The sequence below is a fragment of the Athene noctua genome, chromosome 5 (assembly GCF_965140245.1).
Source record: "Athene noctua chromosome 5, bAthNoc1.hap1.1, whole genome shotgun sequence".
Classification (NCBI taxonomy): domain Eukaryota; kingdom Metazoa; phylum Chordata; class Aves; order Strigiformes; family Strigidae; genus Athene; species Athene noctua.
In genome coordinates, this window is record NC_134041.1 from 39655344 (window position 1) to 39673983 (window position 18640).

Here is an 18640-nt window from a genome sequence, read left to right on the forward strand (position 1 = left end):
TGAATAGCAACAGGCATAGTCTATTTTCACACTAAAACAAGTGGGAATATAGGCTTTCCACTATTCTGATCATCCCAAAAGCACAGTTCATTAAAAGAGACTAAAGAAAGCCAGCCTTTTTGGCTTGTCACAGTAAATGCAGAAAGGGGATGTTGCATAAATCTGCCAGGGACACCCAAGAGAAAGGAACTATGTAAGTTGAGGGGCAAAGCTGCCTGAGAACAAATGGTGTGAATTAGCCAAAGAGAGCTTCAGTACTTGTGAGCAGGAGCACGATCAGTTTATGAAAAGTTTGGTATTATACAGAAGCTGTCAGCAGCAGAAGATGAACTCAGTGGTGCAGTCTCACCTTTTCCTACATTAGGATGTGTTGAGAGCAAAGACACGGCTCAGGGGATGGAGCTGAGATAGACTTTACTGGTTTGAACAGAAGTGCACGACACCACGAGCTGCAGGGAAAGGATGATCCAGGCTATCAAAGGGTATGGAGCTAGCTAGTTCTGCTTTCCAAATTAAGCCCTGACACTCTCCCTGCCCATTGACCTACCTTTGTGCAGCAAGATTAAACCCATCTAACAAATATGACCAGAGTTGTCAACTACAGAGAAGCGCAGTGCTCGCTACCTGCAATATACATGCAAATCTTCCTGGGACAGTCTCTCCACAAAAGCAGAGATTGACAAGATTGACACTTCTGTCTAGAACACTGGCTTGACTGTGCTCTCAAGCATGACAGTCAGAGTTTTGGTGACAAATGATGCAATGTGCAGAGTTTGATACACTCCCTCTGTTCACACAGGCCCTGTGCCCTCGACCACCCATGCTGCACATATGTTTGCCCACTCCCTCCACATTCCCAAACAAGCCAACTTTTCCACTCTGAAAGGAAATCCAGGTACAGCTGGCAGGATGGATTACTTCTCAGTCACTCTGAACAGGCAGCATATGAATGCAAAGTGCATTCAGTTTGACTCCCTGCACTCTGGACAACACTACCCTGCAAGTTTTTTGTGTCACCTTACAGCCCCAAATGGCCTTGTATTTTTCCCTCTGTCACAAGACACACTTATTCAATGGTATGCTGAAGTTATTTTAGGAAATCCAAGCTAAAAAAAACCCCACCAAAAGTAATTATGACATCTCTGGATCAGCAGGCTCCATCTGGGAACCAGGAGATTTTCTGCACCTTGCAGACCCAACCACTTTGCTCCAGGGACTGTTAACCTCATGTTAGACATGAAAGTTCCTTTCCCTGTCGAGGCCAGAAAAACAATCCACAGCCAGTGAGGCTGGTGGGGTGACCCGGGTCAGCAACAGGGAGGGAGGGATTCATTGAGAGAGTGATTTGGGGCTGCTGCTATGAATTGGCACCTGGCAAAGACAGTCTTTTGTCCCACTGAAGGGAAAGGAAGAGATTAGCCACAGAGTGAGTGCCTACAGCAGCCTTCATGAAGAGCTCCCAACAGTAGAAATACATTACAAATTACATCATTTGTCATTGTACTCCTCTTATGCTTTAGCAAATTCTTGTACATTTATGGGAATGTCTCAGTCATTTTCACACCTAGACTGATCAATAGGTGCATATGTGTGTGTGTGTGTGTATCTTGAAGTTCTTGTTTTGTGGAAGACACATGTGGCAGAACCACCTGGTTACAGAACATGTCCAGCCTTGCCAGATTGGCCATGCTAGGAAGGAAAATCTGTACCTTCAAATGCTCCAAATGTGAGAGTTTGTTCCAAATCAGACTCTCCCACAAGACTGCTTACCCAAACACTGGTAGTCCACCATCTCCAGCTCAGTTTCCTTGTAGCAAGAGTTTTTCACCAGGAGCATAATACCGCAGTGCATTAAGTCTATGCTTAATGTGGTTTATCCTTTGTTTACAGATCACTGCAATCTTTGAGGATTTAAGTAAGAAGAAAACTAAATATGAACATCAGTCATCTTACACAGATCTATCTGCTGGAGCTCACACATACTCTTCATTCACTTCTGATCAAGTTTTATAAAGAAAACAAAAGAAATACTGAGAGAATGCAAACTCCCTACCATGCATGGGGTTTTCTGAACACCACATTGGATTTTGAAAGCTGCTGCACTAATATCTTCAAATCGAATCAGCTTGTTACAGCTTGACAGGCTGGTCCTACTGCTTGACTGAGGGATGCGGGAAAAGGCATCCCTAAGTAACTCCTCGTTACGGTTGACTATCTTCATTTCCCAGGTCTTCACATCCCCGTTCAGGTAATCGTCCTCACCAAAATCTTTCAGTCTCTCAGGGCTGATAGAGGGTGGCTTCTGCCCAATAAGGCCATTTCTTATTGGCCCATCTTTACAACAGTGAAGATCACAAAGTGTTGGGGAATCTTGTTTCTTTATTTTATTGTCATCCCTAAAAGCAAATAAAGAAACTTGTTAGGAAAGCTTGGATGATTAAAGGCTTGACATTTATTGTTTAAGAAGGATGCACATCTCAGCTGCTTTTTGAAAGCCTCAGATAGGCAAACTGAATTATTACTGTCATATTAGCTTATCTTGTAGGTGGATTGAAAGCTACTGTAACTAGCCAGCTTTTAGAAAAGGCACAGATAACCTGGCACATGGACAAAATGGGTAACTGACATACCCAAGCAAATAAGAAAGATATAATCCATATTGTCTGGGCAGCCAGTCCTTTCTCGATATTCAGTCTCAATCGGCAATGATCCCAGTTCAGTACTTCCAGAAATTTTGGAATAACTGGAATTGTATTTGCTATATGCAACTCCATGTGTTTCAAAAAAAAGCAAATAGCTGCTGCAGAGCATTCCCTAATACTATTAATAGCAGTAACAAATGTCATTATGTTGTACACAAGAGTCTGCTTCTTTGCTCTTCCATACTTGCAGAGCATACTCTTGACAGTTGTCAACTGCCTCGTGACAGGAAGAAAATTACTTTGATAAGGGATAACAATTACATCCTACTGCAGAGCTGAAGGTCTCCTGATTTCCGAGTTAACACTTCACAAATAAAAACACCTGTAGATAAGACAACACCATGATGACACACAAACCTCCTTCCACAAGAAACTTTAGAGAGACAACACTTCTACAAAAATTTACCAGTTTTCCCTCAACTGCCTTACTGTCTGTGTTCAGAAGTTCACAAGCAATAATATAGTGTAGGATTTTGCAGCCCTGCTAACAAATAAATGTAAAACTTCTAGTAATTCTTGGAAATTGGAGAGTAATGTGCAGAAAAAGGAGCATTAAGCAAAAGACCAGTGCTTTGGAAAAGAGCCAATATCACTCCTGGTTTGTGGCTATAATTACACAGAAGGTATAAGCCCCTCTACATGAAGGACTCAGTATTAATCTATTTGGAAGAAACATTTTCTAAAAATATACATGTTAAATTATGTCAGAGATTTCACCATCATCTCCAGCAAAAAATATTTACCATTTTCATAGAATACTTTGGATTTAAATTATGCAGTTATTCATCAGCAGGGCTGGCTAAAGGAAGTGTTCCCCTAGTTTTACAGCAGTGATCATCACTGTAATATGCACTGTAATAATTTCCAAAAATAATTTAAAAATATTTAGAGACAGCTGCTTTTTGAGCAATTGCCCCACTTTTGGCAGTCATCTGGGTTTTTTGTGGTCCCAGTAATCTTTGCCAGTAGCTCTGCCTCCAATTACGCTTCCAGTTGTTCCATTGAGGACTTCACATAACAATATGGGCAACATAAAAGGTTTTGTTATTTCAATCAAGTAATGTACTAGTAGCATCAACCATTCTGTATATCCTCACAGGAGACAAAAAAGGACAATTTTTGTAGCAAGTTCTCTCTCCAAAATTAATGAGAATTTTCTAAGATAAATAAAGTATTTACACATTTATAACTTGCTTATGTTGAAACGTGTGATTTAAAATATTTTACCAAAACCATATCTTAAAGCTGGTACATCCAAACAGCAGGCATTCTGCCTTCAAATTAAATAGATTATCAAGTAGCTCTATTCCACACTTCTCTGCATTTCTGCTCCTTTGGGGTTAGAGGGTTGGAACACTTCATAAAGATGTTAAGCTTCCAGTGTTAGTTCTCATGCATATTAGTTAGCTTAATGCAAAAATGAGAATCAGATCAGACTGCCTTTCCACAAACTTGTTACAACACAGCCCCTTGCATAAACAACAGCTATCATCATCTAAGAGACCAGATCGCCGTTAAGAGTTCATCCCCTACCTCCCCCCCAAAAAAAACATTTTCCATATCACAGTAGCCTCTAACCATTCCAGAAAGAGAAGAACATATACATATTTTCTCTAAACATATTATCTAAAATGTTTAGCAAGCATTACCAATGAATGAAATTTCTTACACTGGCAATGGGTTAAAAGAGTATATGTAGGGTAAAATACACAGGTAGATAAAAAATCTGTGATTTTTTCTAGGTCAGTATTTTTTTTCTGATGGACATTTGAGATAGGAGGTAAATTCATACTTTTTCTTTACATCTGTTGCAATGAACTACAACAAACCCATAAAAAACCCCAGCCAAAGATGACCACAGAAAGTCCATTGATGAATGAGAATTCTGTTAGAAAGTACAAACTACAGGGAAATGCCTCACCACACTAGTGCCATCAAATATTTTTACGTGCAGAGACACTAAAATGGGATCCTGATTTTTGGCCCTAATCTTCAATTTTCTTTCTCTGGCAGAACAAAGGAGGGAAGTAAATCAGATTCTCAGTCCTTGATCTGCAGCACAGCTCTCATCTAGTCATGACTCTGAGGGAGACAACACCTTATAACCACTGGGAAAAAAGAAAAGAAGTCAAACAGCTGTAAAATATGTGTAGGTTTCTCAAGCTTGAGATATGTTTAAAGCACATCTCAACATTTAATATGGAAACTATCATTCATTTGCATCTGAAAGGTCAACATTACCCAAGGAATATCATGTACATGTATGTACTGTATGTATTTATTTCAGATAAAAGTTATTCTCCTTCTATGCTTCTACTTTTCATTTACACTAGTGAATGAATTTTTTCACTATAGAACCCTCATGGGTGTGTCACACACATGGTAAACAGTGGGTTGAGGTTTGATAATCCATCACAAACAGGCATTTGATAATCCATCACAAACAATAACCCTGGTGGGTCAGATACATTTCTCTCATAAAACACAGTTTGTATGCTTGGTGTAGACTACCTCAGTATGAATTTCTTCTGCAGGAACAGTAAAAGCAGGCAAAGAATGCAAGTGCTCACAAGAAGACAGCACATGACATCTTGTGAGCAGTAACAAACTATGGCTCCTGTTCTAGTGATCGTGCCCACCAGATACAAATCTGAGCCAATATAAATACAAACTCCAACGTTATAAAACATTGCTCCTCTCAGATGGATTGCTTTTCCTTTTTTGGAGTATGCCTAGGAATGTTTTCATTAAAAAGTCTGTTTATTTCCAGCCATAAAACAAATATTCAGCTGGCAAACTTTGTTACATAGTTATAAATTATGACATTTTAACTTCAAAGTGATTAGTAAAAGCAAACATGCAAATACAGTTTATAAACCTACTTTTTCAAGAACAGCTCTTCAGCATAACTGAAAAAAATAAAATAGAAGATCTGTATGCAGACATTCCATGAGTAATTACAGAACTGGAAAAATTATCATTTGTTTAAGCAGATAGCTTGACATAGTTTAAAGTCTCAAAGCCAACGCAAAGACAGTGTGCACCAATACGTACTCTTAGAATGATAAAAAGCAACAACTCAGAATGAATGATTTTTCTGTTTCAAATTTGTTTTCTTGCATATACTTATAATTTTCATCAAGTTAAATAACAATGGGGAAAATAAGTTTGGAAAAACAGTAATATTAATACCGTAAAATTAATAAAACCAACAAAAATAATTTTGGGAAGCTAAAACACAGTAGCAGTACATACTAAACCTAAAAACCACAACTGTTTCTTTTGTTACAAGGAGAAAGAAATGACCACGCAGTTAACCTGCAATGACGGGACAATTACAAGTCCCCATCAGATGAAGCACACGCTGATTTCCTTCCTCAGGATCCATGAAGCAAACTAAACAGATTAGATTGACACACTGGATCTCTTCAGCTTCTAAAACTGAAGGAGGAAAAAAAAAAAAAATCTACAAACTCACAGATGTCCAGGAAGGATTAGTTGCTGTTTCTCCCAGTATAAATGTTAGGGGGACATCCTATGAAAGTATCAGGCAAAAAAACCTGTAAGTTCCCTTCTTACAGAAAATAAATAGCTAGCAGAACTCATTGCCACAGGATGCTATGAAGGACAATGAGGTAAACGGGTTCCTAAAAAGACTGTGCAGCTATATGGAGGTAGGTCTAATAGTAACCAATAAACACATCACTGAAGAATCACTGTGATTCAGAAAACCCCTAAGCACTTACTTGGCAGACTCCATGAAAGCATACGAGAGAAAGCATCTAAGGTGACCTTTATTTTTCTCCAAGCTTCTGTTACTGGCCACCACTACAGAGAAGACACAGAGGTAGACAGCTCTTCGGTCTCACCCAGTGTTACCATTTTGATTTGCAGACATACCCAATGTCAGCATTTGGCCCATTTGGCATCTTTTACACTTCTTACTAAATGAGTCACAACAACACATTTTGAGGCAGAAATAAAGTTGAAATTATGGATGTACATACACATGTTACTGCACTGCTTCACAGGTAGAAATTCAAGTGTCACAAAAGGCAAAGAAATTTTAGTATAAGACTGAAAACTTGGCATTTCTTTGTCATTTCTACAGCAGTTTTTATCATCTGCATTCACGATGAAACACACTCACCATGAAGAGGGACTGACAACACAGTACAAGTTCTGTAGAGTATTTTAGCACCCTTACAGGTCTATACCATATCAAGAACGTCAAAGTCCACTGTCTAACTTGGACTGATCAGTGGCGTAGTGCAAACTGGCAAAGTGTTATGCTTGAATACCACTTCAAACCATCCCAAGATTGGGGCTAGCCTGTAACTAACTGATCAGGACAAATGCAGACATATGCACATGTTCTCTGTATGTGAGTTTTTTATTTAATTCTTTTTTAATGCTTGAGGGATAGGGGGTTCTTTAGCTTATATTTACATGCTGCCATCATCTTCAGATTCCCTGAAAACCTTCCTGGAGTACACTGAGCAAAAGACACTGGTAAGATACAGTTTTATACATACTTGCCATTTGCTTTCTGGATAAATGGACTCAGATCTTACACCTGCAAGTTCGGAATACTTATTACAGTGAAAAGTTACCCCCTTTAAAGTCACTTCTGCCTTACTCTTCAAAGTGCTGTGCAGAGATGGGTCATGTACAGGGGCGGGGGTGAGGCAGGGGGAGCAACATGCTGCAGGCAGCAGTCTGCTTGACTTATGACTGAGATGCGACTAGGGCTGGGATCTCTTCTCAAAGGAGTGAGAAAGACACAGTCCCAGGATATGACAGAGAGAGCCCATTCCCTCATCCAAATCCCACTTTTACTTGGAATATCCACAGCTCCATTAATCCTTCCAATTCCATGCCCCCCAGCCCCATCTCCTCTGACCCTTCCAGATGCCTGAGCCTTCCACACATCTCTGATACTTTCCCTGTTTGCTGCAATCCCCTTTCCCAGTAGCTCCTAAACATTCATGTTCCATCCCAAGTCCTCTTCTACTATTGTCCCTGCCTTCCCCAAACACATCCATATGTTGCAATGACAGCAATTCTTAAGAGCACCTCAGCAGCTGTGCAAGCAGTCTTTATGAAAGAGAAAATACAGAAAAATCGAGGCTTGCTGACAAACAAATGGCAAGAAGTATCATAACAGAGGTCATCTTCACTGCTAGTTATTCTAGGTTACTGCACTGTACAGTGTCTTGAGTGTCCTCCAGAGAATTACAGGGTGAAAGTTTACTTGTCACCCTGTAATTCTCTGGAGAGAAGAAGAATTACTCCAGGAGAAGGGATGCTAGATCTCTCTTTGACAATACAGTTGAAACAGATCAAAGACAATACTTCACTCACACATTACTTTATCGAATTACCATTACTTTGTATAATATTAGTACTTAGAAACACACATCTGAGACCATATCTCTCCAACTAGTGGCAATTACAGGATGGAAATTTAGATACCCAAACTCTAAGCAAAGTTATTGTTCCTAAATCATGTCACCAACATCTCCCCCTAAACAGAAAGACCAAGTCAGTAAATATGAACTCAACTTTATTAATAGAAACTGGGACACAGACAGATCGAGTAACTTGCCTAAGTTTCCTGCAGGAAGTTCGTAGCAGGACTACTTATCAGTGTGTCCTAAAGACAAAGAGATTGGGGCTCAGTTACTAGTTTGTATGACACAAATGTTAAGGGATGTCTGCACTGTGACCATCCAACACAGATAGGTACATAGCAACCAAACCTGGAGATTGAGTGGGCATTTATAACTCTACTCACCATATAAAGGTCTGACAATACCCTGTGATGTTACACCAGCAACAAAGGCAAAGAAAGCTCAGGCTCATACAGGGAACAGCCAAACTGCATTATCACTTCTGATAAAATATCTCCTTACTTTCAGTAAATCAGATTTACCAGAGCCTGATCCTAGTACTATATCTGCCTTCATCTGTGGTCATAATCCATTACCAGCCTTCAGTATCCACTATGAAAATGTCAGTGCTTACTGCTGGCAATGGCAACTGGGTGTCAGCTGCTAAACAGGTAACATGAGAAAAAGTAATCTGAAAGCAAGAAGAGCTCAGAAGGTCACCCCTTTTGGTTATCTCTTCAACACCTTCCAAGTGTCCCTCAAATAGATCCATCCCTCTAAGCATTTCTTACAGGACATTCACAGCTGTAAATGTCAAATGATCACCACCCAACACTACACACAGTTTGTCAGTAAAAACTCTTCAAGTAATTAAACTTTTTTCCTCTTTAAATTAAATGTATTCTGTTTAGAGATTCTCTGGTGATTAATGTATATTCACAATTCATTTAAAGAACAAACAGCATAACCCAAACCAGATGAAAGAGTGGTCCTGTAATGAAAGGACTGGTTTAAGATTCTCAGAACACATCGCACCATGTATGACTTTGGGCAAGGCATTTCTTCAATGCCAAACTGGGATCTTGTCTTCCCCTTTGGTGTTCCATAAGGTTTTATTAACAGCATTGATCCCACTGAAACTATTCATGTTTTAAACGTTACCAACATCTTTGACTATTGTCAGGATACAGGAAATAAGAATTGCCCCTTGTTTATACTGCATCTGGCAACACCAAGTTGTGATCTTGCCAGCAGTGTTGAGATCATAAAATTGGGGGAAAAAATCAGCTACTATAAAAGTTAAGAGTGAGGTTGTGCAAACAAAACCATGCCACCATGCATGGGTGCACATGCCTCAGCTGGTTGCTATGCAAGGGCACTAGATGTCTCCTAAATTGTCTGCACCATCCAAGCTTGAAAACAGGAATTCAAGAAAACTATAAGCACCATAACAAAGACAATCACAGAACACTTGTAATAACAGGATCTGATACAGGCTATCCCAAGACAAATTTTGAGCAGTCCAAAGGCCTGTCTAGGGTTATTTCTAACCCCATACTCATGAAGAAATAAAAAAGCTGAACTCCACAGGCTTAAAGTATTCAAATCTCCACTGCTTCTAGTGAATGACTGCAAGAGCAACTCATACCCACAGAACCCTGAGAAGTATTGGAAAATAACAATTTCCTTTTTTTTTTTTTTTAAGAAAGTAAGGAAAGGAAAATGAAATCATTACCTATACAGCACAGCGACTAAATAAACAACGAGGTGAAGCAAAACTCCAACTACGACACCATAAGGAGGCAGGAGGGGTCCAGGGGTTCTCATGTCCTTGGGCTTGGCCCTGGGTGGACCCTGAGGGCTGACCATGACCCCTGAGGGGGAGCAAGGAGAGCTCTAGCTCTAAGTCAGACAGTAATATTCTCCAACCTTTGCCAGAAAGGATCGTAGTCTTCATCTTCCCTGGAGTGGTCCCTGGGGCTTCTGTTTTTTAACACCCTGGAGTAGAGAAACTGTGCTGCAAAATTCATTGTAATTCCCAATGCAAACGAAAGCTGGGAGACTGCGGGCCGGGGACACACTTGCCTGTGAGAAGTGCCAGCCCTGCAATGCCTGGGTGGGAAATATTGGGCGATGTGCTGTAAGCAGCTCTCCAAGTGCTGGTGGGGGGAGGAAAGTGCCTTTGAGAGAAATGGCTGCTGCTATTTAAAGAGATTATTTCAGAGGCCAACCTGTCCTTGTCAATTTGAGTCAGGGCCTGGATTATGTTTGAATGACACTGTTAGCAGGACACTTGAAGCTTTAGTTACTTACTGCTTAGATGTGGAGCATGATATAGACCTGCTGTAGGGGTTACAATTTAACGGCACTGACTTGGGTAGGCAGCAGCAGAAAGAAAGGGATGCCTTTTTTGTGGTGACTGAGTCACCCGAAGAGATTCTTCAAGGCATCACCAAGGGACATGGATATTCATGACTGAGGCACAGAGGAGACCGATTACTTCATCTAGGTCTTGGCACAAGTCATTGTAGCAGAAAACCAGACATACCCAGATCATACAGCTAGAAAAGAAAAATATTATCTAGGGAAAAGACTGCAGCAACAGATAAAAAAAAACCCATCTGGATCTGTTGTTTATTGTCCTCAGAGAGTGTTAGCAAAGCCAGTGCCATGTTTCTAGATGCAGAATGGCTGTGCACTGGGAATGGGAGCAGGAGGTCCTTCTGTGGTTCCTCTCCTCTGGAATACAGGCCTGATGGAGTGCAGGTTCCAGACTGTTCCGGGACTGACCAGGTGTCCCTTTCCAGGTATCAGTGGTGCCTCCGTACCCTCTGCTTTCTGCTGACAATGTATGAAATCCTAACCTCCAAGACACAGAACGGGCACATTGTAAAATCTAACCCAAGTGGTGACCTAACCCTCCTCACAGAGTACCGTGAGAAACACTATAATCTGCTTTACATGGGAGAGTCAGAATAAATGATCAAGTAGTCTTCTGGGATCTCTAGGAAACTCTGAGCTGTGCTAGTGGAGCCTTCCCCACACTGGCGTGGCAGACAGGTCCATGCTTCTGTGACTACATCAGTACAGATGAAGACCAGATTTGCCATTTTTTTCCAGTCTATCCCACCCAAAACCCCTTTATCCTTCCCTTTGCAGGCAGTGGATGTGCAGGTTATGGAGGTGGCACATGCTACACATGACCTCAACCCAGCAGCACACTGCTGCCAGAAGCAAAAAGACAAAAAGGCAGTTGGCTGCATAAGCACTCGCAGCTCATCCAGAGCAAAGTTCAGGACAAATTCACTGGTGCCTCCAAGCACAGAGAGAAGGCGGGTAGAGTTATTACTTTGCTTATAACATGCCTGAAGTGCAACGGTGAGCAAGAAAGGAAACTTAAAAGCAGTGAAAGTCACAATGCCCAGCTTTCAGGTGTCTGGGAGTTCAGACCAATGCACTCAAGTCTTCACATAAAATCAGCTCCTCACATATCGAGGCCCTGATCTGTGATCAGTATTTGTAGACCACGCAAAACCAGTAAAAACGTTTTCTGACCATCTGGCCAATCAGTTGGAAACAAATTCAACAAGTGGTTTCGGGACAGAAGTACATGAAACAGTGAGTTGCTGTCCTTCTAAAACACTCCCAAACAAGCAGCCCACTAGGGAAGACAGATATTTGGAAATTTCTGCTGTAGATTTATGCCCATGTCAAACATTCCTTCAAAGCCCTTACCTAAGTGTGTGCTGGAAATGCTGACTGTGCAGTATCCTAGAAGGTACTGACTGCATCACTGTTAATTGCAGTAAGTTAACTATGACCATTTTCTGAGCTGTTTATTTCCTTAAGGAGAGAGAAATGGTTAAACAATTATTAGATGTATTTTCCTTTCATTCTTGCCTGCTAAACTTTATTGTCCTTACAAGCTTCTTGCATTTTGTCCATCACTTAATGTATCCACCTTCACTATCTGTGCAGAGAGGATGGCTGTAGAGCAGTCCTGCTTTGTCTTTCTAGAGCAACTGGATTTTGTCACCTTTCACATGCAGTTTTTTAGTATCTGTGTGTTTTCTCTAAGACACCTCCCTGTTGTTACTTGAACCCTTTAAATAACTCAGTCACCTTCATCTAGGAAGTTTATTTGCTGTTCCTACTTCTTCCTAATATAGCTTCTCCAGGAAATTTCTATTTATTCCCTTTGTCTTTACTCATGCAATTATTAGCAGGAGTTGTCATATCTCCTGTTGCTGTCCAAAACCCAGAACTCTCCCAGCAGAAGGCAATACCCCTGTAAATGACATTTTTAGGAGCAGTCTCATATCAAAATACTTATGATGGGGATGAACTTAAGTACGTACTTTATGCTTTTTGATTCAAGGTTTAATACACTTGAACTAGATTAACCCATAGTTTAACAGCTATTACAAAAACAGTATGATGGATCTTACAGCTCCTTCCTGATTTTATTGCCTTTTCAGACATTTTTTCTAGGCAGAGCACTGTGATTGTTAGAGGAGCTTTACAACTGACAAGGTGGATGCAAACAGCAAAAGTCGCAGCAGCAGGGTGTCGCACAGCCTTCTCCGTGCTGTCACCAAGAGCACCTAGTCAGGCGCAGGGAGGGAATCCAACCCCTGTTACCTAGAGTGCCATCTACTTAATTTACATCAAAAAGCACACTGGTCATGGTAGACCAGTTATGCATTTCAACCAATTGTCTATAAAGGCTACATCCTATTAGCAATTTCCCTCACACAGTCTTCCGTCAATTCCTTTTTCAGACTGTGTGCTTCTGAGTCAACTGTCTCCAAGGGGTTGTTGTCTGCTGCACTTGAAATACCCAGGATGCCCTCATTTCTCTCTGGTTTTGCATTTAGTCAGCAAAAAACTTCTCTAGCGTATTGCCTTTTAATAATTGATCCTTCAAACCTTCCACATATAGTCTCACTCTTGGCTCTTAGCTTTGAAAAGCCAAATGCCTCTTAGCTAACAGAAATGCGTTGTTTTCATTACATTTATTCACCTCGAATAGGGTCAAGCCAATCACTACCAGCAGACCAAAACATGGAAAATGAACAAGCTACCTAAGTATCTAGGGACAGGTCCACTAACTGCTTGAAAATTTAAAATTAACAGACCATAAGACTAACCAATGAATTAACATGTGAACAACAAAGTAATGTCCTGGGATAGGATGGGGTTGACTTTTCTGTGCCTTTCGCATTGATTTAATCTGAGCTATAGCCTATTTGGACACCCATTACTTAACTTCCAAATAACTCAAACTCTTCAAAAAACTGTTTTCTTACTTCTCTTAAACCATGACCTTGAATAATTTAATGTAGCCATTTCCAAACCTGTTCACAGTGCTTCGAAAAACACAACTACCTCAAGAAGGAGAAACTACCTTTTATCTTTGACTTTTTCCTTTTTTTTTTTTTTTTTTTTTGGGGGGGGGGGGGCGGGAGGGAGAATAGGTAAGATGTAATTTCATTGCTGGTATGGCCAAGTGAAACCCAACACATTTGCCATGAAAATGTCAAGGACAATGCTATTTATCAAACATATAAATATATGTTTATTTTCCGGGTTAAGTAAAGGTGGCCCATCCACCTATGTCAAAATCGGTAGGTTTTGACTCAGTAAAGGTTTAGGCCAATTGAGAGGATCGAATTTCAATTGGCAGATGCCACTTGTAATGTCACGGGATTCCCATCCTACTGTCCAACTTGAGACATGAGTGTGTATTACAATCAAGTTGGAAGTTACATAGAGTGTTTAAAGATAGAAGTGATTTTAGCAGAACCGAAGGTGCGATTGTTAACTATTTACAGATTTTAATTGGTAATTGAGCGAGATTTACTCACAAATATATGAAGTATGTCTACTGAGGAGAATAGGGCCATATTACATAATCTCCTCGCAATTCTCTTTTGTCTGGATTTAGAAATGCCCATGTCTGCAAGCAGTGAGTAGTTGCCTTCGTACCATTTTCCACGAGAACCCAAGGGAAAGCCCATAAATTTAATTTTGGATGCATTTGTTAGTTCTTGAATTTGGTCTTTTAAGTGTTTATACTTATTTACTTTTTCTGATGCAGCTTCCTGCAACATTTCAATTTTGCTTTCATATCTAAATGTTACATCTACCACTACTGCTGTATCATCTTTTAGAAATATTAAATCTGGTTTATATAATTCATTTTTACTATCTCTGATCAATGGTTCTTGGTAAACAATCCAATCTTTCTTTTTATCCTCCTCAATTAATACATTACAAATTTTATTGTGCCTTTTAATTCTGGCAACTTGTACAATGGGGCATAGGCCAATTATGTGGGCACAGGTTTCATTTTAGGCATGACAATGATGGCAAGATTTATTATATGTCGATTGCCTGCCTCTCGCTAGGAATTCTCGGGTAGGGTATACATTCGCTCTTAATTGGAGGGCAGTGATCAGCTTTCTGTGAGGAAAGTCCCTGTAATGTTCAATCCAAGAATTACTAATATTGTCCTTTTCAAAGTTTTCTATTCCTCAGCCTTGGGATAGTAGTTTGGTCCAATTTTTGAATTCTTGATTACACCAATTGCAGGGTTTTGGAAAGACTCTCCTTGGTGTGGGTCTCTCCCATTCTGAGTCCTCCTCACGTATTATTCCGTTAGCAACCGTTATAACTGTTCCAGGGTCCCATATGGATGGGATCTTTTCCTTATCTCCACCTGCTGCAATCCAAAGGTTTTTAAACTCTTTCTCAATGTTCTTGTTAGTAACTATTTCCTGGATGGTCTCATCGGAGGACTGTGCGATTTTATGGATTCTTCTTGCTTGTACGCTTGGAATTAGGCCGGCGAGGCGAGTTAGTCCTAATCCTCCATCTTTTGTACTGGGGTAGAGCACGGCATCGGCTGTACTTGGGGGAAGGTGTAACTGTGTTCCTAATTGTTAGGTCTAATGATTCCAGGTATGTAGGTTTAGTATCTGAGTGGTCTGCCAGGTAGATGATTCTTGGGATGGTGTAGATTCTTAGTATGTCAATCTTTTGGAATGGTTTTAATGGGGACCTTTCTATTCTCTGTAGCCAATCTGTCATCTTGTCAAGTAACTTTGGTTTTGTTATACCTATCCAGGGGTCAATGAACAGTCCCAGGTATTTCTCGGTGTTGTTTGGGTGAATCATGTTAGTTACAGGACTCCAGATCACATTTCTTTTCAAAGCTAGAGTTTCTTACCTCCTCCCAGCTGCACTTTGGTGGGAAAGAAAGGGAAGAAAGCCAGTGCCTCAGTGCTGTATAGCTTTCTAAATGTTTTATTTACATCTTCCATACTGCTACCACTCACACTTTTTGTGTTCGTGCAAGGTAATCATAATTCACATCTGCACAGCTTTAGGCATACCTGAGACCTCAGTAAAACCACCTACTGTATAAATCTGAAATGGCAATTCTTGAGAAGTGTTTTTATGCACATCATCATACAATATTACCTTGTACTTAGATAATTTTGAGTCCAAAGTACTTCAATCAAGGGAAAAAATTGAAATTCAGTGCTCATGTGCTAGTGTGTAAGATCAAGGATGACAGGAAAGAAGTGGAAAATCCATTTCAGAATAAGTTTTACACTCATCAGATTGTATACGATTGCCTGCCTCCCCCCCTCAGTCCCTGGCACAAAAGCCATTAAAAGATAGCACAACGTGCAAAGTGGCAGCTGCTTCTTTTCCTAGTAAACCTTCAAAACAAGGCTACGCTGCTTTTTTCCCAAAATTAAAAATAAAATAGGGCCATTTTGCTGTGAAAATGGAAAACAGTGCTCCATTCTCTTGTAACCAGAGAAAACTCAGTTTAGACAGTAATGGGAGAAATAGCTATTACCATTGTAAATAAAGACTTCATTGAAGTACAGGACTTGAAAGATGGTTTTGAAGGGTTAGCCAAGTTTTTCCCCACACTAAATAAAATTAGTAACATTTCCAACCTCAGTGAGAACAGCATGGGTGGGAAGTGATAGTCTATCCAAAGCAGAGAATTCTATGCAGAACTTGATCAGCTGCAGAAGGAAAGAGGGTGGAGACAGTCTGCAATTAAGCCAAGAAAAATAATAAAAGTTGTTCAGGAAGTAGCAACACAGGAAACCAAAACGATAATTTATGCAATGTATCAATGCAAATGTGGTGGTAAGCCACTGTAATAATCAGCATGGATAAATAAATATAGACAATTTTAAAAGGATTTCCAATCTAAAAAAACCAAAACCAAAACACCCCCAAAAAAAGAAGGAATAGACACCAAAATGCTTTACATTTCCTTCTAATTTAACATACTAATTTCACTTCCAACTCAATTTCTGCATAAATCAATATTTATAAAGCAGACCAGAGTTTCAACCCCCACTGTTCCTATGTCAGATAGCAGCTGACCCATGGCAATGAAATGTCATGTTCCTGTTTGTTATCTTTAGGGATCTGAGAAAAGACCAATAAAGTAGATTGAAATCAGTGGAAACTGATCTAGCTTCCTCGAGCTATATTTTGTAGTGGCTGAGAGAAAGGACAGGCATCAATTTGAGGAACATAACTGTGGCACAAGAGGCTAGAGGGAAGCCTTAGTGTGCTTTGTGTAAAGTTACTATGTGGGACAGTCTACATTTGTTTATCAGGTAAACATTTTGCAGAAAGGATTAGCTATTTCTCAAGACAAAGAGCAAAACTTTACATTAGAGGTCCAAAAATTATCTTCTCAAAATAGGATTTATATCTGTCAGATGTCTGATTCTAAGATGCTGAACCAATACATTTCATCAGCTGAGCAAAAACCGGGAACTGCATCACAAAGCTCGTGCTTTGCTGTTACAAAAAAATGTACACTCTACTATTGAGACTAAATAACTTACAGGAACCAGCAAAAAATTTTGCGATGTGATTTGGGATATTTAGCTCAGTTGGACTAAATAACCTTTAAAGGTCCTTTCCAATCCAAGCTAGTCTATGATTTTATTTCCTGTTTATCTGAATTTCAAGTTGCAGGATAAAATTTTTAATCATGCTGAGGCAGTAAATTAGCATTGTAGATGGATGAAAATATAAAATAATCGATTCAAATACACCTGACAAAATTATATTAATTAGCAAAGACTGCATCTAGATATCTTTCGGTAACATGATATGCCTTATGTTATCACTGACTCCAGGCTTTTTGCCATTCTGGTCTAAAGCATTGGTCACACGGCTGTGTTCATGTTAAAAGAAAAGGTGCACTGGCTGAAGCCCATACAGTGAATCCCTGAAGAGACGTATTAGTTTGTCTGCGCACAGCACAGCAACTGTGATTGACAGCTTCACCTTCTGCTATTGCAGGCAGCATTAGAACATCCCAGAGGCACCATATAATCATTACCTTTATTTTCACTAACAAAAATCAGCAAGCATCCAAATGAGAAGCAGATGTGAGCTGAAACACAGATAGTTTTTTACAGACTTAGTCAAAGGGATTCTGATTTGCCAGTCTGTAGATTAACTGCTCCACAATGCTTTCAGAGGCTCAAAAAGCTTTCGAAGATGTTTGAGACATCACTTCTTAGATATACAACAGCAGTGAAGAACAGATGATGGTTTATGATGAAATAAATAAATAGTTTGCTGGGGTGCCACACACCAGCTCCTCTCAGCATCAGTACTTATACCTCCTCTGCTTCCCTGCCAACCTAAACAAGCTCAAGGTCAAGTACGTAACAGTTTGGAGTCTGTTACTTTGGCCTAGACTCTCATTGACCTAAATCCTCCTCCCTCCCCTTCTGCCACTTCTAATTAAAACCCTGAACTCTGGGTTGTGGTTCACGCTGTGCTGGAGATCAGCTCACCGAGGCTGTGCCCAGCCCGGCCCTCAGCTTTGTCAACTGCCATTGTGAGAAGAGCAAAAGGAAGGAGCTGCCTGAGTCAAAGATGGGGTAGGAGACAGAGTGGCTCCTGATGGCCACTCAGCCAGAAATAGACCACCTCATCCTGAGGCAGCACCCTTGCTGCCAGGTGGTGTCTACCCACTTTAGCCAGCCTGCTCCCTGCACTCGTTCCCCTGCCCTTCTGCTGGGCTGCTCCTGGCCACCTCACCATCTCTCTGCCCGGCCCTATGCTCTCTTTCCACCGACTCCATCAAGGCTGCACAATCAAGTCCCCCGCAGGGATTGTTTCCTGGTCTTAGTATCTAACACCAGCAGAACACTTTCCGCACCCTGGACTGGGGTAATTTCTTTTAAATTCAAAACACAGGCTCTTCTCCTATCAGCTTCTCTTAATTCACTTTCCTAAAGATAGTTTAAAAAAAGAGAGATTACCTTGGAATTATTCATAGCATCTGATAATTCACATGACTTCTTTATCCTCACTTCTGACGCTTATTCCTTGAACACATGCAATAAGCCCTCCCTTCCCCTTCCATGTTTTTTTATCCTCTAATCTTCTACTTCCTCTTTTCTCAATGTTCATTAGAAGAGACCTTAGATAGTCATGGCAGTGAAACAGAAAAGTATCCTTTTATTATTGTGTAGATGG

The 18640-nt window shown here is 40.4% G+C and overlaps 1 protein-coding gene across 4 annotated transcripts in view; it reads right to left on the reverse strand.

The window, feature by feature from the left end:
• The window catches only part of LOC141960894 (L-threonine ammonia-lyase-like), a 33316-nt gene extending 23025 nt beyond the window's left edge, over positions 1 to 10291 (reverse strand). The window contains exons 1-3 of one of the 4 annotated variants that reach the window (XM_074907120.1): positions 10181 to 10291; positions 9831 to 10093; positions 2054 to 2396 (exon numbers count right to left, since the gene is read on the reverse strand). In XM_074907120.1, coding sequence (XP_074763221.1) covers positions 2054 to 2396; positions 9831 to 9964 — 477 coding nt within the window. In that variant the 5' untranslated portion in view covers positions 9965 to 10093; positions 10181 to 10291. Of the gene's footprint in view, positions 1 to 2053; positions 2397 to 5584; positions 5612 to 9830 lie in introns of all 4 variants that reach the window. The other 3 variants (XM_074907119.1, XM_074907121.1, XM_074907122.1) reach the window with 3 other exon arrangements.
• Between the last annotated feature and the right edge of the window lie 8349 nt (positions 10292 to 18640).